Here is a 22,269-nt window from a genome sequence, read left to right as displayed (position 1 = left end):
TACTTCAAGAAGTTAAACATTTGAAATGATGAGCTACTTTCCAGAATGGAATGGATTTGAACAGCATGTGCTGAAGACAGTGCACCTTCACCACTTGGGGACACTTTCTTTTTGCCTGTTAAAATTTTCACCACATGTTGAAGGATTAATGAATTAACAGTTTGCTTGTCTTCAAGGACGAGTAATGATGCCATTCTCATGCACAATAGCAGTTACTTCTTCACCTTTTACAGTTTCTCTCTGCTCAGTGTAACATTACAGAGTTCTTCATTTTCTTTGCAGTTTAGCAAATGGTGATCCTGTTTCTCTTTGCAGATGTGGAGGTACTGTTGGTGCAATTCTGACATGTCCACTGGAAGTTGTGAAAACACGGTTGCAGTCCTCTTCTGTGACTCTGTACATCTCTGAAGTTCATCTCAACACTGTGAATGGTGCTAGTGTGAATCGAGTAACTAGAGTTTCTCCTGGACCTCTCCATTGTTTGAAGTGAGTGTACATGTTACAGCTGTTTGATTTGGTTTTGGGGCCAGAAGGGGAGCCATGTTAGACAAATAAATAAATCTGTGTGAAAGGCAGATTTCTGTGTCTGTCATGTCACTTTCAGATTTCCTGTATTTTGCCATTTTACTGTAAGTTTCACATTCTAGTTTTCCAAGTGTCTTTCATGTTCAAGTCTGTACCTTGAATTATCCAGAACATGCGTACCTTGTGGAATTCGTAACCCCAAACTGCATCCCCCAAAAACTCCGTGGGAGCACTCGTAACACTTGAAATTAGAACGGTTTGGTTGTAAGGAACTTAAGAAGATCACTCAGTCCAATTGTCTGACCACTTCAAGGCTAAACAAAAGTTGAAGTATGTTATTGAGGGCAATTGAACACTGACAGGCGTGGAACATCATCACTGCTCTAGGAAGCCTGTTCCAGTGTTTGGCCATCCTCACAGTGAAGAAGCTTCTCCTACATCCAGTCTGATCTCATCCCTGGCACAGCTCTTAATCATTCCCAGCTCATTTTCAGGAGCAAAATCTGGTGCCTCTCTCTGCTTCCCCGGGGAGCTGCAGAGAGCAGTGAGGTCACCATCAGACCTCCTTGCCTCTAGACCAGACAACCCCAGACTCTTCTCATAGGATACACCTTCCAGCCCTGTTACCAGCTTTGTTGCCCTCCTCTAGATGTTGGCAAGTATCTTAACCTCCTTTTTGTATTGTGGAATACTGTACACAGTATTCAAAGCAAAGCCTCTCCAATGCTCATGGTGAGAGAATTGCTTCTTTTAAATGTATAGTAATGTATTAAATGCATTCTTTTGGTGTATTTAATGCACTCTAAAATGCACTTTGCCCTCTTGGCTGTAAAGGCTCATGTAGAGTCTGCTGCCAGCCATCACCCCCAGATTCTTTCTGCTGATCTGCTCTCCAGCCACTTATTTACAGGTTTGTACCTGTTTCTGGCATTATTCCTCCCAGGTGCAGAAGCCTGTGTTTTCCTTTAATTTCATACTACTGATCATCCAACTCTCCAGTCTACGTAGGTCCCTTACAGAGAAGTCCAGTGAGGTGCTGGACTGTTTGTTAATACTGTATCTTTTTTAAACTGGTTTGTGTCCAGATCCTGAATATTAGTGAAAACAGAGACAAAAAGCCATTTAGGTATTTTCTAGTGGACATTTGCCTACTAACACTTCTTAAGAGCTAGTAAGAGCTCTGTGGTCAAATATGGTCATGGTATGGTCAAATTTTGCTGTGGCTTGGGACATTTTGATTATACGGCACTTTTTTGAACAGGGAGGAGAACTCATTTAAAGCAGACTTGCGAAAAACAATTTGAGGGTCCTGATGAGCAAAAAGCTAGATGTGAGCCAGCAGTGTGTGCTTGAAACCCAGAAGGCCAACAGTATCATCCTGGGCTGCATCAAAGGAAGAGTGACCAAGAGAATGAAGGATGTCATTGTCCCCTTCTATTCTGCTCTCACAAGGCCTCCCCCTGGAGTGCTGTGTCCATACCTGGGGCCCCAGTACAAGGAAGATGTAGAGCTGTTGGAGTGGGTCCAGAGGATGCCCGTAAAGACAATCAGAAGGCTGGAGCACCTCTCCTAGGAAGACAGGCTGAGGGAGTTGGGATTTTTCATCTCATAGAAGAGAAGGCCCATAGAAGACCTCACTGCAGCCTCCCAGTACTGCAGTGGAGCTAGCAAACAGGAAAAGGATAAACTTTTTACATGGTTTGATAGTGACAGGACAAGGGGAATGGTATCAAACTAAAAGAATGGAGATTCAGGGAGAAATTCTTCACTTGGCAAGTGATGGGGCACAGAAACAAGTTGTCAAAAAAAGTGGTGGATGCACCACCCCTGGCAGTGTTCAAGCCCATGTTGGATAGGCTCTTGGGTAGCCTGGTCTGGTAGCTGGCAACTCTGTCCATGGCAGTGTGCTTGGAAATAAATGATCTTTAAGGACCTTTACAGTCCAAGTCATTTTATGATTCTATGACTGCATTTCTTCCACTTCTTGTGAGTGCTTATGATGTGAAGTAGCCAGTAGGAGAGGCCTCTAGCCAAGTTATAATGCTAGTGCTGATAAAAGGTAGAGTTCACTTTGAGGGACTCAGATAGCCTGTTATGGGAAGGTATCTTTAGTATTTGGGTATAAGAGAAGAGTTTTCTTCCAGGAAGGATCTATTATTGATCCTTGCTTTAGAAAGACTTTGTTAAGATTCAGACCAGCTACTGCTATCAAGAATTATTTGGTGAACTAGTTTGTAGGCAGCCTCTTCTGGCAATTGTTGTGTAAGATTTAGAGTTCCTCTGCTTAGAGGATGGTGCTTATATAGAACTTGTACCCAAATAGCTGCTTGCATGGAAGAATTTTTTAATGTTTTCAGACTTGTAGCATCATGATTTGGTGGTCTTTTCTCATACCAAATTCAGTGCAGTGCTCCAAGACACGTAAGTGAGCTTACAACAGAATCATACTGAGGTTTCTGTTGATGAGAAGGATAGGTGAGAGTCTGTAAAACATGCTTGGCTGGACGTGATTTAAGCAACAGAGCGAGTACCCTCAGGAGGCTTGTAGCTGTTCATGTAACTGAATCTTTATAACCTTCTTCCTCCCTGCTCTGCCCTTCATACACCCAAAAGTTCTCAAAATTTGAGAGGAGAAGAGTACAGGACAGAGTCTCCCTAATGCCATCTAGAACAGCCTACAGGAATATGACCACTTCAGTGCTCAATACTTTCTCACAAATAAAAGGACACTTAATTATTTTAACAGTGAGTGGCATCGTAGATAGCACCTGATCCTTGAGGAAAGGCTGTATAGACATTGTAAGGCTTGACTTCTGCCTTTAGTTCTTGGAATTCTATGCTGATTCTGGGAAATGGTTTAACTTACGTGGTCAACACTGCATTGTCAAAGATATACACAAAGATCAAAGCTTAAAATGACGTCGTGTTGACTGTGGTCAGTGCATTCAGTAATTTTGATATGAATATTAAAATATTATTGCTTTGTTTTTCTAGGATGATCTTGCAAAAGGAAGGTCCTCGTTCTCTGTTTAGAGGGCTGGGTCCTAACTTGGTAGGCGTTGCTCCTTCCAGGTAAATATAGATATTCAAAGTGGAATAATTTCAGTCAAGTTTTGGTTGCTGTGTATTTTTTAAGAGATTGAGGGTTTATTTCAAGTGAGCTTCTGCAGTCTTAATATTTAATTGTACATATTCTTTTGTTCCTGGAATAGACTGTGTCTTAAAATACTGAACAACTCATGCTTTGATGTTCCAGACCCACATTCCTGCACCAGCTGTCTCAGCATTTCCTAATGCATTGTTCTGTGCACTATTCCTTACTCTGAGTTTCTTCCAGTTAAGAAGGAGTTGCACTTGTAAACGGAAGTTTGCACCCTACGCACAGATAGATTTAGCACTCAGTTAATCCATCATTTGGAAAGTAATTGTGTGACTGTAGGCACAAAATACTGGCTCTTTTCCCTACATAAATTCTGGTGAAGCACAGACTACTGGCCTGAAATGTGAATAAAGATAAGTAGGGTGAAACACTTAACAGCGGTCCCAGATTAAGCAGATGCAGCAGCAGGCTGAACTCCAAAGGGCAGAAGGGCAGTTTCAGATAATAAAGCGGGTCAGAATGTAAATCTGATCTAAGTGGCAATGGTATTACTGCTGTCAATTACTTTGCATTGGTTTAAATGCTCTATCTGCCCCTCTGTTACTGTCAGGCAGTGTGAGGTGTAGGGCATGCCCAGGTTTGTATTGATCCTTGCATACAAGTGTTAGCCACATTTCATTCAAAAATAGAATACCTAAGGAGGAATATGTAAGCAAAGGTGTGTAAGAGTGTTAGAACTGCTTAATCCTGGATGAAGCTGGTCATCTTTTGGCCCATTTTCATTCTTTTCTATTCTGTTTTTAAGACAAAAGTATTTTTGCATGAGGAATATATAGTCATTTTATTCTTCCCTTGACCTTGTTTTGTTTTTATCTGAACAGAAGTTATTGTTTCTGTCTCCTGCACACTGATTTGGGGGGTATCTTAAATGTTGTGCTTCAATGTCCTTGCATGCTTTTGGAAAATGTTGTTAAACTGTGTTTTCTATTCAGCATTGCTTTGTCTTCTACTTGAATTAGGTGAGGTGATGTTTTCTAGATACTCTGTATGAGTAAGAGAAAAGCAAAATTCAGCAGTTGGAATTCTTTAATATTAGCTCTTTTTAAAATGTTTTTAATACTTCAGTTATTTTCTGGCCACTAACTTAGCACTGGTGTTTGGAGGAGCTGAAGTGATTCTAGTAGCTTTGTATTCTTGATACCTATGGGATATCAGTATGTAATATGGGATATCCGTATGTAATATGTAATATTGCATCATTCTGAATGTAATTTTTTCAAAAATGAAAGGAAAATCTTTTTATGTTCTCCTAGTCTGCTGTTATCGGGCAATTAGCATTTGAAGACTTTGCCAAGTACAGTATTACGTGCATCTCTAAACTAGGAACCAGCAACAGAAAAAAAAAATACAGGTCACAGGTGAGGGGAAAAAAAGCAAGATAAGGCTAGAAGAATTAATTTCCCAGTTTTTATCTAGATAGTTTCTATGCTGAAGAGTGAACTTTGATGATAGTCTAGTCGGGATCTGAATGTTCAGCATTGTGGCTTTCTCTGGTTACAATAGATGCCTTTGCTAGGAACTTCTGTCACCTCCTATCCGTTTAATCTCCCCTGTTGCATTCTGGTTTCATCTGTAATAAAGCAGTGCACAGTTGTAGCTTGCTTCTTTAGAACCTGCAGCTTTATTTTCTCTATGCTACTAAAAGCATGGGGATGCACACCATGTGTGGACTGCAGTCCTGTGCTCTCAATTCTCACTTTATCTTTCTGCAAAATAAAGTAATTTTTTACATCTAATTTATTGATCTATAAAGACCTACTGATGAACTTCATCGTTATTTAGGGGAGGTAATTTCTTGGGCAAATTGGCATTTGCTGGGTTTTTTCCTCCCTTAATCAGCTTTTGTTTTTCTTTTTGCAAGAGACTTAAAAGATACCTTACAACAGTCTTTCTTAGGTGACACTGAATTCCATTTTGAAGTGACTACCCTCAATGAAGAATGACCTCAAGTGCAAAGAACTTTTTAGGGAGTGTCTTTTCAGTAATTTCCATTTGGATCTGGCTATCTTGCTTTCTTCAGTGTTAGTGCTAAGATGTCCTCTTGGTGTAATGCCTTATAAACAAGCACATCCCTGTTTCCCTCCAGCAGACTCGGTTTTCATCTACTACTTCATTTCAATTAAGCACTAGCTAAGTGGATTTAACAGCAGCTCTTTGTTTAAATAAGCTGTAGAGAAGCATGTTTTGTAACATATCTAGTATACTTAACTGGGTCCAGATTCCATTTTAGAAATTAGGTCCATTAGGCAAACGCTTTATCATTTCTCGTAATAAAGAAAAACATGTTTGCACAGCTAATGAGGTTAATGTTCCGTTCGTGAAAACTTGTATTATTTTTTCCTTTTGTAAAGATGTGTTGGAGTAGTTTAAAAAGCCTGAGTTACAAATCCAAATGTAAGGTTTTTATGTACTTAAAATCAGCTTTATGGCCTTACGAATGAAAACAAGTATTCTTATATGACTGCATTGACATGTATTCTGTCTAGCTTTGTTTTGATACCAGCTTACAGACTTAAACATTGCACAAGTTTACAAGTATCTTCTGTGTAATATATTGAAGACAAAAACTAAGTGCCTATTCTGAATATAGGGCAAAAGAAAGAAGAGACAGATCCCATGTTTACAGCTGCTGAAGCATTTTAAATATAAATATTCATAATTATTAAATGTTCTCTGTTTGGTTTTTAAAATAAGCAACCAAACAAAAAACAGTTTTTCCTTACTGCTTTTAAGGGCATCAACACATAAATCAGCATAACTCTCATCTTGTTCTACTTCTAGAGCGATATATTTTGCTGCTTACTCTAACTGCAAGGAAAAGTTGAACAATATTTTCAATCCAGATTCTACCCAGGTACACATGATTTCAGCTGGTGTGGCAGGTAAGGATCCGTAACTTTATAGCTTCTTCATTTTATGGTCCTAGTGACAAATGAGAGTTGGTTGTAAATGTGTGGGGAAAAAAAGCAGCAGAAAATGTTTGGTGGCTGATTGGTTTCTTTTGGTAGCTGTTACCTGCTTTGGCCCCTTGTTATGCAGGGCACTTGGAGAAATACGTGCAAGAAACATTGCACTTAATGTTAATGAGAATCTTTAAGCTGTGTGAATAATCTTTACCAGGAAAACTTGCATGCCTGCTTCCTCAGTTGTGAATTTGTGACGTGAAAACTGAGTGCTGTGAACACAGTAGCTATCTGTTCTGCAAACTATAAACAGCACTGTGTGCACTGAACTTAGGCTAAATAATTCTTAATCTGTTTTTTACGCTCATGTTTTCTGTTGCAGCTTTATATGTCTGACCTATTTTTGTCTTCCTGAGATCTGCCTACAGATTTGTATAACCATATGTAATAGTTGTCCATCTTCCCCCTCAAACACTGGTCTGTGTGAAGTTAACCACTAAAGTGGCATAGAAGAGCAGGCTTCTGTCATATTCATATAATTTCTATGAAAACAAATTCCTTTAATCTACAGCGTAACTTAAGTATATTTTTGCAATTGACAGTACTTGTTACTTAACTTACATGCTTTGTGTTTTGGGATTGTTAATGAAGAATTAAAGGTTCTGGTAATTGACTTAACCTGAAGAAACTGAGCTCACAATTTGCCTGTTGTTGCCTGTCTTTCCTATACAGAAACAAATTTTAAGAAGTTTCTCTGCATGGGTCATAGATGCTCACGGATGAATTCTACAATATTATTATAGGTTCTTGAATTTTCTAATTCATGTCAGTTTCACAATCAATGGGCTGCTGAGGATGTTGGCAAAAAGATGATCAGAATAACTTCTGTTTAATGCTTGCTAATGATCTGTTTCAAATAAATTGTTATATACCATGGTAAATTTAAGTGGCTTTAGCTTCTCAGTTAAATAATAGGCTAGTGCTTAGCTCCATCATATGAGAAGTAGTGGCAGTATTTAAACTTCTAAGTTACAGACGTGAGGACAGCCATTTATCTAAACAGGCAAAATAAGGTTCTAAAATGACCAGAGTATTTCTTCCCACCTACCAGCATGTTTTATTTGTAGGGGAGTAGCATCAGGTGGGAGGAGTTTCATGAAAAGTTGATCCTAATCAGCTGATCACTTCAGAAACCCTGATTATATCATTATTTTTTTCTTGTATTTGGCTGTTTGTTAAGAGGATAAAGCAGAAATTAAATTCTAAAGGAGGAAGATGGATGGGTACCAGGGGAGGGAGGAAAAGTGTATCCTCAATTGAAGATCATACTGTACATTCAGTACTCGTGCATTGCTGCAAACAAATGGGGAGTTGGATTTTTGTATCTCTGGAACTTATCCTCTTTCCATAATGCAAAGAGCTTTTGTGGAGTTGTGGTATAGTGACTTTCCCAAGAACTCTCAGGCACAGTCTGTAGTATTTCAAGGAGTTCTGTATCTGCCTGTTGACTTGCTTCCCTTTCAGAAGATTGTATTTTGCATTTGCACTTAAGGCTGCTGCTAAATGTAGGCTGAGATGAATGTGTTTTAGCCCAAACTATTTGCTTTTTCTTACAGTCACTTTATTGCTGAACATTTGTGTGGCTTTCTTTCTCACACTTATCTAGTTCTGCAGCTGTATTCTTAAACTGTATAGCTGGTGAAACTGAATGCCTGATACAAGTTTGTGCTGCATCTCTTTTGTTGAACTCTGGATGTTCTCTGGAAGACCTGTACAAGAAGGCTCTCTTACAAAGAGCTCTTGACACTCAGTACTACTGCTGTTTTGATAAACATGGAAAGGACTGTAGTTGTAAACAGTGTGTTAACTGTTTTTTGGGGGGAACATGCTAACCTTGTTTTTATAATTCTGATGTATTTCAGACAATGCACTTAAACCACCTGTTAAGTTTTACCAGCCAGGTTTGTATTGCTATGTGATGCAAATTGTCTCAAGGAAATGGCAAAAGAACAGGGGCAAATGAGACCTCCTAACTGGTTGACTTAAACAGGTTAACAGAAGTTTGCTGTAATATGCTTAGGAAACTAAAATTGCAGAATTGGCAAGCTGGATAAACGCAAAAAGTACCAAAAATAATCAGTATTGGTTTTTTTTCTTTTGCAGCTGCCATTGGTTTCAGTAAGGAAATGAGTATCTCGGTCTTAAATAAGAGGGTTTTTTTGTTGTTTGGATATGACCTTCTTACGTGAAGGCTTCTGATACCTAATAAGTATGAGATGGTGTTTGCACTTATGAAACTTTTCTTATAGGTTGAAAAATACAATGATGCAAACATGCAGTTTTAAAAAAATCTGTAAGTTATTCCTAGTTTTGTCTCATTAATATGTTGTATGAAAACACTGTAAGCAGTGAACTTTGGAAAACTTGAAATACTGTGTTTATTTGTATTGATGATGATTGATATCCCACACTGGACTAATATTATTGCAAAGTAGATTACTTTATAGACATGGCATTTTTGGAAGCAAGGAACTGAGGTACTTTTAGACCTTCTTGGTTTTAGTATTTCAGACCTTCTTGGTTTTAGGCATGATTCTTCCTTCCTGAGTTGGTTTTACTTAAACTTCAGTAAATTTGCTTTTTTTTTCTGAGGAGGATCAGTTGTGCTACATATCAATAACTGATGCCTTATGCAATTAGAATATATATTTCTTTTGCTATGTGCTAGTTTCCACTATATAATTTGCATCACCTTCATCTCTAAAATATCAGTGTATCCCCCATGAGGTATTCAATTACCTTTTGCTTACAGCCTCATACATCACGCAGTTTTTACTACAAGCTCAGACAATGAGTGGATCTGAATGGTACCACAAGAACGAGTGTTTGCTGTGTGAAGATAGTTTCCCTGTGCATTCCAAAGTTGGGCTAAATTTTCAGATTCACTGTGAATTCTGCCTTCTCATTTCACTTACTCAACATCTTTTATCCCAACAGGGAGCAAAAACTTAAGAACTGAATGGGATGCTTGATTCCTGTCTTTCTGATTTGTTTTTCGGTGATTTTATAGCATCCTTCAGGCAATGCAAATCTGCTGCAAAACTACTTTGCCTAAAGTGCTATTGCTGTTCTTTTTTGTAACTCTACTAGCAGACAAACCCAACCAATGCTAGCGTAGATTTTATTTTTGTTCTTTAAGACTGCTTTCTTTCTTAGAGAAGATAACATGTAACTTTTTAGTATACACAGTTAACTGAATACCAAGTAAAAATGTATATTTAGGTCACTGATTGTTGACCCTAAGAAACGTTGATTTCATAAGGCATCTACCTTGCTTTTTCAGCCCTAAGACAGGCTTGCCTTTTTTTTTTAATGGTGTTTGGGAGGGAGTGGGAAAGGAGGAGGGTTCACTTACCCATCTCATACATAGGTAAGTATTCGGAGATGTAAAATTGAACTGCTGCAAATGAGCAGAAATTTCAGTACTCAGTGCATTTTATGCAACTATTTTATTATCTGTGGCCTGTTCTGATTATTTTTCTTTCTTTTTTTCCTAAACTTTAACCTGAAAAAAGTTAGATCTCAAAATAATTCACAAGCCCTTCCAATGGGATTCGATTTGTACACATGTGTCTGATGAGGTCACTGCTTGTTGTTATGATACAGAAAAGCCTGTGTCTATTTTAGGCATTTACTGTACATTTCTCCCGTGAAAAGAGTGAGATCGTGTCATCTCATGCTCCCCACCCGCAGGTCACTTCCTGCAGAAATATGGACTAACTTAAACCTCGTGAGTACTGAACTGAGCGTCTCTTGCAGCCTCTAGTGTAAGAACCACACGTTGGGTTTGTAATATCTATTAAATAAACAAATTAAGGGGAATTTCACTTTCATTATCTTGAATACACATTGTGTGCATTGTGCAAAGACAACACTTCTCCTGAACTCTGTTAAGAGTTAATTTTTTCTGTGCAGTTCAGGGAAGGGTAGAAAATACCTTTCACTGATAGCTGCTACTTTTACTCAGCTCTGTTGGCTAATTCAATGTCCCTTACTGGGTTAAACAAGGCTTTTTATTTTTTGAGTGTCCCAGAGCTGCCTTTAAAGTGCTGCAGCTGATATTTGTTGTCACGTTATTTCAAAGAACTCTTTCTTTCTTTTTCTTTTTAATATGTCTACAGTCTCTTTTCTGTCTTTCTGTTTTCTCTTTTGGTTTGCTTTTATTTTACTGTTTTGGATTTCTGATTCAGCATTCCATATTCACATGCGTCTGTACCAATTACATCGGCTTATAGATTTAAACAGATATATAACTTCTGAAATATGATGCATAAATAGGAATACCTGGGATCTTACCTGTCCTTAGCTGTTATAGCTCACAAAGTTGATTGAGATAGTGTTTTCAATCTGAAACTTGGATAGGAATTCACGGGGCAAACTAAAACATAGAAGTACAGGAGTTTCTGGTGTTGCCAGATAGATCTGTGCTTATAATGAATCTGGAATCTTAATCTCTTGGGGATATACCACATTGGTAAAGCTAAAATGCATTCAAGATTGAATACTTAAGCATTCACAAAAAAAAAAAAAAAAAAAAGGAAAAAATAAGAGCTTCTTAGTTGCTGGAAGCCCTTCACCTTCATTTTTCAAGCAGTACTTATGATACAGGCTCTCTGTATTTGTAAAGAAAAGCTTATCAGAGATCCCAAAATTCTGGATATTTACCTTTTGGAGCCTCTTCTTTGAGGCAGCATCACTCAACTCTTAGTTTGTTTTTCTTTGATTGTGTTTTTACTACATTACTTCTAAGGGTTTAGTTCTGTGGTTGTTTCGTGTTGAAACCTGAGTTGCTGAAGGCTCTTTGATTTGAAAGCATCTCATCTTTGCTTCCTGTTACAAATAAAGCATCTTTAGAGGCCAGTTATTTGGGCTGAATAGGAAAGATAAAGTACTGAAAGATAATAGTACTGCAAAATACAGTATAACATTATTGTAATTCCAGAGTTTGTACCCGAGATAAATAGGAATGCAAAAATATTTTGATCTGGATCAACTAATTAAACATCTCAAATTAGGAAGGGATTTTAGAATGGATCTTGCCTTTAAGAGCCTTTTTCTGGAGTAATTCTGTTGGTAGGGGAAGTTAGTTGTTTTCCCCACCTTATTTCTAAATGTCTGTTTCAGTCATGTTAATTTCTAGTATACTACAGGACCTGGACCTGTAGAAAAACTCTGATTTAAGGCAGGAAAAAGAAAATACAAAATGGACATTTAGTTCAGTTTGGGGTCAAGTGCTGCTGGAATCAGTGCAGTTCCCGTGCTGTCATGTGGCAGACTGAAAGGCTTAAACTGGTTGAATCTGCAGAATGTTTTTCTGCAGATGTTATGTTTTGAAATCATCCAGTGCCTGTTAGGTGGGTCCCTGATGGTTTTAAGTTTTCATGTAATTACTTGAAGTGTGTGAAATGCAGGTATTAAACACGTCTGGCTTGTTAGGATTTCATCTTATGAAGGGTTGTATGTTATCTTGCCATAGAAAAAATAAGTAGTGTATCAAAAAAGCATTAGCCAAAAGCCTTTATCATCTACACAGTGAGTTCATAGGAAGTTATTTAGTTTTAATTTAGTCAATTTACAAATATATTTAATCACTGAAATTGCTGAGGTGTTCTTGCTGTTTTGGCACAGAAATATAACTCAAATTTAGTGGCTTTTAAGACCCCATAGCTCATCCTTAAAACTGCAGCTGAGATTCCTGATTGACTGTTTAAGAGTTTTGGGGGCAGGAGCAGAGCAAACCTTTAAAACAGTTAAGATCCTTTGGCATTTCTCAGAGTATTGCAGTCATTTGTGTGCAGTGTAAACATAGATTGTGATTAAACAGAAGTAACTGGTGTGCGAGCAGTTCTACTAAATATATATATTTATGTAAGCTGTTAACGATCTCCATAAACAAGCCTATTGATACCCTGTTACTTGTATAAGCATTTTGTACCAGGTGTGCACTGAACAAGATAACTCTTTGTTGCTTTCCCACAACCCCAGTCCGTCCCCTTGCAGGAGGGCAGCATGTCTTTGTAGCGATATGCAAGCAATGTGTGCCACTTAGCAAGCAGCTGTCTAAATTTATCATCTCTTGCCTGGCCATGTTCCAGTCCTTCCCTTTTCCCTTCTCTCTTCTGCAGACATGTCACCTCATTAATGGTGCACGTGTGGTATTACAACTCTAGGTGATTTGGTTGCTTTTTTTCCCCAGAGCTGCCTTTCACTTTGCTCTTTATCTTTCCACGGTTGTGCAGAAGTAAGAGCAATTCTTACTACTTTTTTTTTTTTTTTTTTTTTTTTTTTCCTTTTCTCTCTCTTTGTTTTTTTGTTTTTTGTTTTTTGTTTTCTTTAATTTTGTCTTTTTTCTTTTCCTTTTCCCTTAGTGGACTGAAAATCAAAGCTTTAACCCTTAGCCCTGATGCAAGCCCAAATAGTTGCTGTCTGTCTGGATAGTTAGAAGTCATACTATTTACTTTAACAATTTAAACACTCATATGCTTGTAGAAGTATTCTTGGGCAACCAACAGTCTGCTTTGAATGTTAAATAAAACATTAGCTCTTAAATTTAACTTCTCCTTATAGTTCACTATTAAAAGATCTCTTAACTTCCAGTAATACACGCCTTTTAACTGCACTGAAAGTAGTATTTATTCAGTTTGCATGCTTTTCAACTCAGATTGTATTTCAGAGAGCAAGTTAAATTGACACAATGCTGTATCCTATATCAAATTGCTGAATCTGCAATGTGTTCTTGCTGAAATGTTTTCCAGATTAATTGGCTAATATTAGACTAGCTTTGATGTTCTATGGTGTCAAAAATTCTAAGGGTTGATATGATTACATAGACACATAAACAATTGGGCTTATTTTATATGGGGATTCGCTTGCTAAGAGTAGGCTTAAAAATCTTAATGTATAATTTTTAAAAAGCTAGATGTTTTGTGTCTTTATGGATTCGTAAAGCATCAGTAAAAGGTTACAATGGGTACTTTGTAAAAATCAGTATAGTCTGAGTTTTTGCATCCTACTTTACTGTGTGCGTTTCAAACTTGGCTGCAGTTGCTTTTATGATGCTATCACGTCTAACTCTTTCATTTTTAAATATTAGGTTTTACTGCGATCACGATGACCAATCCCATTTGGCTGGTAAAGACACGCTTACAGCTTGATGCAAGGTACACATTGAAACTGGAAATATTTCTGCTGTGATAACACTGTACTTAAATGTTGCAGATCTTTTCTGCTTTTTAGAGTGAGTTGACTTTTTCGATATTGAATTGAAAAGTTTCGATATATTGGATTGAAAAGTTGGTGCTGATCAAGTTATGATTACAAGTTACACTATCATTTTTCTCTATTAGTCTGTCTGTGGTGCGCTTGAGGCACTGTAGTATGTAGGCCAGCCAATTTGGAATGAATTACAAGGTAATCAATCGGATTAAAATATTGTTCTGCCAGCCTCACACTTTTTTCTTCAGTAATGCATTCACTTTCTTCTGGGGTTCCTCTCAAAACTCCCACTGTTCCTGTTATAGTGTTTGGGGGCTTTGATGCGGTGTTAAGACTCTCACATCAAAACTACTACTTCTAGCTGTCTGTATCGTTTCGCCCAGCCAGGAGAACAAGAGAGTTGTGGTTTGGGATATTCTTAGAGCTGAAGCTGTAGATCCAGCTGCTTTTCTTGCCAGTTGTTCTTCAACTCTGTTTTCCCATGGCAACAGCAAATCAGAGCCAGCAGCATTACCTGCTGTGGAGTATTTGCTGCCTTGCTCAGCCAAGTTTAGATTCACAGCTGTGTATACTTGTGCCCACTCTTTTCCTTAAAGTTGGGCTTGGTACTTTCCTGCTGTCTGGTAGCACAGTTTCAGACCAGCAAGGTTTAAATTCTGCCATTCAGTGACGCCTCGTTTTACTTTCATACATCTGTCTTGCTTGGATAGTATCCATACGACTCATTGTAATATCTGAGGTTATTTGCCATTTTATTCTGTGCAACTCCCTCATTCAGGAGACCTCTGCTGGCAGAATTTGTATGCTGCAAGTGCATGCACTCCCTGCTGCACCAGAGCATATTTTGTGTTGTATCATCGTAAGGACTTTTCAGAGTTGTGTACAATCATATATCTTCCCATATGCGCAATTCAATTCAGCAAGTGAGCTAAAATGAGCACTAGATTTATTTACCCAAATACTCAATGATACTGTCTAGTATAACTTAGCTCGGGTTTATGGGTTTTGTCTTGACATATGAAAATAAGCCAGAGGCTAAGGATGAAGCTTTTATTGTCCTTCAATTCTAGCGTACACATCATAAAGACTAATGAGTATATGCCTTGATGTCAGCTGTGGCTTACTTGAATCTAATAAAGACTGCCTGTGTTCTATTGGTTTGTTAGGTATCTTAGCTGTTTGCTGATAGCTGTGATGCTGTGAGGGTTGCTGTTTGAATCATAGCTGCTCTCTACTCTTTTTGTGCCTCCAAACCGTATATTCCTGAAGGCTTTACTGCGAAACCTGCACTTCTCGAGCAGGATGTAATAACCATGTTGTGAAATCTGTTCATTTGAAGCATATTTTAAGGAAAATCTTCTTATTCATTATGCAGAAGAAAACCACCATGTTTTTCACAAGTCCATAACTTCTGCAGTTCATCTGGGAGCCTGTTTTTTCAGGCAGTTTTGCTCTTTGTGCTGTAAGATTGTGGGAAGCGTAGAGTTGTTCAGTTCATTGGTATGACATGTTTCCTTAATCGTACCGTATGAAGTTTGGCTTGGATTCAGTGTCATGTTTTACTTGTGTTCACTTCCAAATTGTGTCTTCATTTAAATGTTAATATTGGTATCTCTCCACACTGATGTGAGATATTTCCTAAGTTCTCTTGTCACTCGAAAAAACCTGCTTAATTTTTCTAATCTCAAGTTGCACCTGTTTAGTAACCATCTTGTTACCCATTTAATAACCATCTTGTTTTCTTCTTAGGAACCGTGGAGAAAAACGAATGAGTGCTTTTGAATGTGTCCGAAAAGTTTATCAATCAGATGGTATTAAAGGCTTTTACAGAGGAATGTCAGCATCTTATGCAGGCATATCGGAGACTGTTATTCATTTTGTTATTTATGAGAGTATTAAGAGAAAACTACTGGAACATAAGACTGCTTCTGCCATGGACAATGAGGATGAATCAGCAAAAGAAGCTTCGGACTTTGTTGGAATGATGATGGCTGCTGCCACTTCTAAGACTTGTGCAACATCAGTAGCATATCCCCATGGTAAGAAGGACTTGTGTAGATGAGAGCCAGACTTGGGGTGATGAAATTGAGTCTTTTCAAGTAATTTGTAGCCAGCTTTGACTCACTTCCTCAAGAACAATTTCTGTCTAATGCTATCCACAGCACATTCAGTGAGTCAACGTGAGTGTAATATTTGACAACAAAAAATAATTTTAAATGGAATTGTACAATAATTGGATTATGTCAATGTTCATTTTTCCCAGGGATTTACCAGGGTATGGCCTGAAGTGCTTAGGGAGATGGTCTTTTTTTTCACTTGGAATCTGTGTACCCAGGAATTTCATGTAACTCAATGAGGGATTGTGGTGGCTTACCACCAGTAAGTAGCTAAGCACCAGTGCACTGCTTTCTTACTCTCCCTCCTTGGAAAGAGGGGGAGAAAATATAATGGAATAAGCTCACATGTTGAGATAGGGCCAAATAAACCCAATACAGAGCGGAGAACTTTCTGGCTTGTAAGAAAATGGACAGCCTAGTGTGGCTTTTGGTTGCACTTGATTTTCCTGCAGAGTAGTTATGTATACATTGAGTTTACTGATGTATTGAGTACTTAATTTGTGACCATCTATCCTCTTCTGGATTTTGACAAGCAAACTCCTCTTCTTTAGCTATACATTCAGCAGTGTGTAAGTATTTAGTTTGTCTCTCACACACAGCTGGCTCACTTCTGTTTGTCTTACTCCTTGTTTTTTTTTTTTAAGAGCTTCTCTGATATTTATAACCTGAAATGGGGGACCAATTGACTTTTAGCGTGAAATGGCTGGTTGGTTACTGGGAAAGATGATATCACAAACATAACCACATCTGGTTTCCTTTATACAGAAGTTGTACGAACAAGGCTAAGAGAAGAGGGAACAAAATACAGATCTTTCTTCCAGACATTATCTTTGCTTGTGCGAGAAGAAGGGTATGGATCCCTCTACCGAGGTTTAACTACACATCTGGTCAGACAGATTCCAAACACAGCTATCATGATGTCTACCTATGAAGTCGTAGTCTACTTGCTTGATGGATAGCAGCGTGACAAGTCTTCTAGAGGAAGGCAGAAGACTGAAAGACTGGAGTGGACTAATGAGTGCCAGATGCGATGGGCGGAAGGAAAGTTAAATCAGGAACATGCAGATATGGACAAAATAGAAGGTTGATTGTGGGCAACTATGGTAATTTTGCTGCCTTATTGTACGGTCTCTTAGCAATGTAACAAGTAGAAGCTGCCCCTTAGGGAATGCCTTTATGCATCTCTTTATTCAAAACTGCTACTTTGTTTCCATCTGTTAAACTATAGACGAGGCTATTCCATCATCTTCAGAAACATAATGGGTGAGGGAAGGGACATGGAACTTTTTGGGCAGCTTTTTTCCCACCTTCTAAAGATTGCTCTCAACCACATCCTTTTTGTTCTGTTCTACTGCACAGTAACCTGTTGAAAGAATGAGGAGGGTAGTACATCCATACTTTTCCATGTCTGATATTTCCATTCAGTTGCTCTGAATATTCATGCAGAGACTGAGGTAGTCAGTGTGTAAAGCTTTCCATGTTGCTACCTCAAGAATAGGGTATGGCACAGGGACCCAAAATTGAATTACTTCTTCACTACAAATGATGATACTTGTTGCATTTATTTTTTTTAAGTTTTTTTGTTTTTGTTTTTTTTTAGTTTGAACAGTGTTCTAGATTGGTGAGAGAGAATCTGAGTAATTACTCTTCAGGTTATCACTTTCCTGATATTGATGTATGTTGGTTTTTGTTCTTCTGCATCACTGTTTGTTTGTTTTGTTGTTTTTTTTTTCCTGAAGTTTCCCCCCCTTTTTAAACAGGAGAGACCTTTGAAACACTCTCCTGTATCATTAGTTTTCCTTGCCAGTCTGTCAGGTTGCTTACACAGCCATGGGAGAACTTGCTGAATGCTACTTACAGCCTTTCCAAAGGATGCTTACTGTTACAAGAAATCTTTAACTAGCCGAGCCTATCATTTGTGAAGGCAGGACTGATTCAGAGGTTTATTTGTGCTACTGAAGAACAGGCTGTTTTTGTCCTACAACTTTGGGCAAAGCTTGACCTAGCTTACTGGTATCTACATTTAAGTACAGAGGAAGAACACACGTCTAGAAGGACTAGAAAGCAGAAAAAGTAGTCGCTGTGATAAGTTTCTTCAGTGCAGACAACCTCTGTGCAGAACGATGGAAAAACTAGTAAGTTTTTTTGTAAGCAAAAACAAATAATGGTAATTGCTGTATCATTTCTTCCAGTTTGAGCCTGTGTTCAGAACAGCTGTTGACATATAACCTTGTCCTCCAGTTCTGAACATTCTGTTGTTGTATAAGCCAGCTGCAAAAACGTGTTGCATTCAGCAGCAAGGCTTAGATAGTTAATTCTGTTGTAACTTACAGTGTTTTCCAAAGTCATACAATTGGGGTGTCAAAACCAAAAGTTTCATGTTATAAGAACTTGTGTAGGTTTCCAGACAAGTCTTTAATCTGCACCTTGAGTATCTGCATTCATGATCTTTATGAGAAAGATGAGCATTATAAAACTGGGGGCAATAGCTTTCTACATATAAATGCTGCTACACTGGTATGACAGAACTGCACTATTGACTCTTCCAGTGTGGTACTTCAGTATACTTAAACTGTGCATTGTGTGCAATGGCTTTCTTATGAATGACTCCTTATGCACTTTGTGGCCTTCTGGCTTGTGACTTTTCTTTCCCTTACTGGTTATCCATAGTCAAACTGTGTTCAGTACATGCGGTTTGGTTTCAAACAAAACATGTGGTTTGATTTCCACATAATGCAGGATAAAGCATTTTCTGCTGTAGACCTGTAGGATCTCCTTTGCAGTAGTTCTGTAGGCTGTACATAAAAGCTTGAAGCTTACAGAACGATTTGTCTGGCTTTTTGTTGTTCACTTTATTTTGACCCATGTAATGTTTTCCCCACCGTTAAAATGTTTGAGTGCTTCATGTAAATGTACTAATTTCTTTTTGCTCTAAGAGCCACTCATAGCACACCCAGTATCCTTGCAGTGCAATCTTGTCTGTATTGTCGTCTTTGTCCTTGGGCAATGTTGTCTTACCTTTTAAAGGCAAAAACTGCGGTCTGTGATGTACCCACAAAGGTAAATCGGATTGTTTCAAAGAACTGAGGGGAGTGCTGATATGTTTGTTCTAAAATTGGCCTCTCTAGGATAAATGAGGGGTATTATTTGTGGCTCTGAGTTTCAAAGTTTTACTGTGATGCCATTATCCAGACAACTAAGTGCAGGCCTGGCTACTTACTGTAATTTTTGATCTATAGAAAGTGGATTACCCATCAGCTATCTTGACTTGTTTGATCAGAGCCGAACTTTGAATTGGCGTGACAAATGTCAGCTTCGATGTTTGTGAATACAATTAACATTTGCATTGCCCAGGCTTTGTGCAGGTAACTCTCCTGTGGTTTTTACTGGATGCAGTCTCCCTTGATCACAGCTACATCTCTTCCAGCAGTTTGCTGGGAACCTTCTGGGTGAGATCAGTCCACTTGGAGTTGCTTTTAAAATAAAAGTTTGAGCAAAGAATGCTAAAAGGACAATTAAATACGGGGAGATAACAGCTAAAAACAGACAATCAGCTTGTGGTTCCACCTTGTTAATAGGGGTTGAAGTCATGTTTTAGCCTTCAGGGGTGATCTTTTATTTTGGCTTATTTAAGGGAACAAAACTTAAACCCAGTTTCTTGGATTTCTGTTAAGCTACCAATACATACAGGGTTACCTCTGAAATGTTTCCCAAAGATCTTCAAATTATTTATATTATTTGCCTGATATTTTTTACAAAAAAGAAAGAAGAGCAAAGGGAATAAGAACATGCTACATTAGTAATATCCTTACCCACAGAATTGAAAGGAGTGCATTTAAACTTTCTCGTAACTTTTAAAGGGTCGTCTTAGTTTATGTCTGAATGTAGTGTATTTATTTCACCTTTTTTCCCTGCCAACAGTGCAAAGGTTTTAGACGTCAGAAACAAATCTCAGTAATTAGTTTCTCTCCATACATTTCGTTTGTTGTGGTAGGCCCCTAAACGTTACTGCACACTATTAATTTTGACTTGGCAACCAGTTAGATTTGGGATACCGAGACTGCGCTTTGCAGAACTTGCCAAAAGGTGGCGCTGGAGCACGCATTGATCAGAAGGGAAATAGGGGCTTCTCTGCCAAGCTGTGTGTGAGTGACAGCATGCCGCTCGTCACTGGGTTTCTCCAACTTATTGGTGGGTGATGTGGCAAGGGTGGCCTGACATTGGAAAAACGCGACCTCGGTGAGTGCAGTCGCATCTCACAGCCCCTCTGTGACCCTTTCTGTCCCCGTAATGCTGTGATAACAGGTGAGCTGTGGTGTGTTGCAGCGGGCTGAGCCCAGCACTTAAACTGACTGATGGATCTGCTAGCAAAAGTTGTTCTAAGTAGGTTTACACTCGAGTTTTATGGAGTTGTTTGGTTATATTAATTGAATCATCAGCCTGTTCACTTCAGTGTTGACATTGCACCTGTCTAGTTCCCTGTTTACATAACGCACTCCGTATATTTTCTTTGAGATGTTTGTTAATGCCATTTTCTGTTCTGTTTTTGTTCCTATAATTACCTTTGTAACATTCCTCAGACTGTAGCGTTTTAAAAGAATACTTCCAGATCCAAGATTTTGGAGAGCCTTTATATGTGTTTCGCTTCCCGTCTGAACTGTTTAAATTTGGAAAAAGCTGAATGCTGAAGTGTGCCTAGGGAAATATGCTCCTTTTTTATTCCTCAACTTTGTCCGTGAAGATTTAGTTATGTAAGTTTTCAGTTCTTCTATTTAAGAGAGTCTGCCTACCCTGCATATGTGAATGTAATTAAGCCCTGAGAGTCATAGCTGAACACTCACAAAGCATAGTTTGAGAGTACTTTCATACTCATGTGAGGTTTGCTATTATTCTTACATACATCCTTGGCTGTAAACTGTGTGCATTTACTCTGTATTTATATTGTTAACTCTTTTGTTTGGATTGCTTTAAACTTCAAAGCAAATTAAAATGATGTGCTTCTATTCAAATGCTGCCTTCTGTGCTAAACTGTACTTTGATGTTTCTAATTTTTTATTATTGATATATACCAGTGCCTGGACAATTGTGATTAAAAAAGAGCAATTCGTTAGGAGATCACTGTGAATCATTTTATCTTTTGCCCTTTTGTTTTGGCTGGGAATAATGCCTTTGGATTGTACTTGTAACACTGTCATCTTTTGTTGGAAGTCATGTTTGACATAAGCTAGTGGAATGTGCTCTTACACTTAAACTCAGATACTGTTGTTATTGTCTGACAGCTGAGATTCAGTAACCAGCAATCAGAAAACTTGTGTCCATTTGAGCTTCCATCCAGCACACGGGACTACTGGCAGAAACGAAGGGTGGTATTTCCTCAGAATGTTCAGACTTGAGATTCAAGGCATGGATTGTAACTGCTTTTGTAATGAAACATTATTAGATATCATTTCTTTTTAACATCAGGTATTTGATACGAAGTTTGTCATCAGAATTTCCCCGTAAATCATTCAGCATAATTATGTGTAGGTTTTGTTTGCAGTTTATGCTGCGTTCTGGCCTAGCCTTCCCCAGTGTTCTTAAACTGAATCCTTAGCAGTCTGTGGTGCAAACTTGATGTCAGCGATTCCATTCTTTCAGCTGTTCAGAAGTATTTCAGAATTCGCATTAAAACAGTGTGTGTATGATTCCTTCCATTTCTTCTTTTTTCTTCAGTAGGTGTTAATCTGAGTTGATCTGATCTGATTCTGAGACTTTTAGCATCGAGATCGCCCAACCTTAGAGGTGATCGGTCTGCTGGAATTACTGCAGGCAACCCGTGTGCTTGTGGCTGGCACATCTGGAATGAAACCTATAATTGACGTAATGGTAACTGTCTGCAAATTGATCTTTCAGTCAAGCTCTCAGAGAGGCAAATGGGCAGGGTAGAACTCAGGTTAAGTGTGTGGGGATGTTTTGACATTCATGTTACTTTACTGCCCTTTCTTTTGAGTGGTTAAGCTTGCCCTGGACAAAAGGTATATATGTAAAGGTATGTGAAATCCTAGCTGAGTTGTGGCATGGTGTTAATGCAGACGTGGTTAGCCATGAATGCAACCTAAAAGCATGTGAAGCTTAGTAAAGATCTCTCACAATTAAAGCCTATGAAATTGATAATACACTTAAAAATTAAAAGAAAAAGATATTTCCAAAGACAAATACTCCTCTGATCTTCTAGGCGTGGTTGCCAGCCACTGTGCTTTAGGCTGACTCAGCATGAGCTTCTGTCAGAGGCAGGAAATGCTGGGACAGA

General features: G+C 38.4%; 1 protein-coding gene across 1 annotated transcript in view; it reads left to right on the top strand.

Annotated features, from left to right (window-relative positions):
* SLC25A36 (solute carrier family 25 member 36) overlaps positions 1-21,095 on the top strand; it is a 29,159-nt gene extending 8,064 nt beyond the window's left edge. The window contains exons 2-7 of the mRNA XM_072344151.1: positions 316-486; positions 3,520-3,597; positions 6,467-6,567; positions 13,742-13,808; positions 15,613-15,902; positions 16,746-21,095. Coding sequence (XP_072200252.1) covers positions 316-486; positions 3,520-3,597; positions 6,467-6,567; positions 13,742-13,808; positions 15,613-15,902; positions 16,746-16,939 — 901 coding nt within the window. The 3' untranslated portion in view covers positions 16,940-21,095. The remainder of the gene's footprint in view (positions 1-315; positions 487-3,519; positions 3,598-6,466; positions 6,568-13,741; positions 13,809-15,612; positions 15,903-16,745) is intronic.
* Positions 21,096-22,269: the final 1,174 nt, after the last annotated feature.

The sequence above is a fragment of the Excalfactoria chinensis genome, chromosome 9 (assembly GCF_039878825.1).
Source record: "Excalfactoria chinensis isolate bCotChi1 chromosome 9, bCotChi1.hap2, whole genome shotgun sequence".
NCBI lineage: Eukaryota > Metazoa > Chordata > Aves > Galliformes > Phasianidae > Excalfactoria > Excalfactoria chinensis.
The sequence above is the reverse complement of the archived record's forward strand: the minus strand, read 5'-3'. Positions and strand labels throughout refer to the sequence as shown.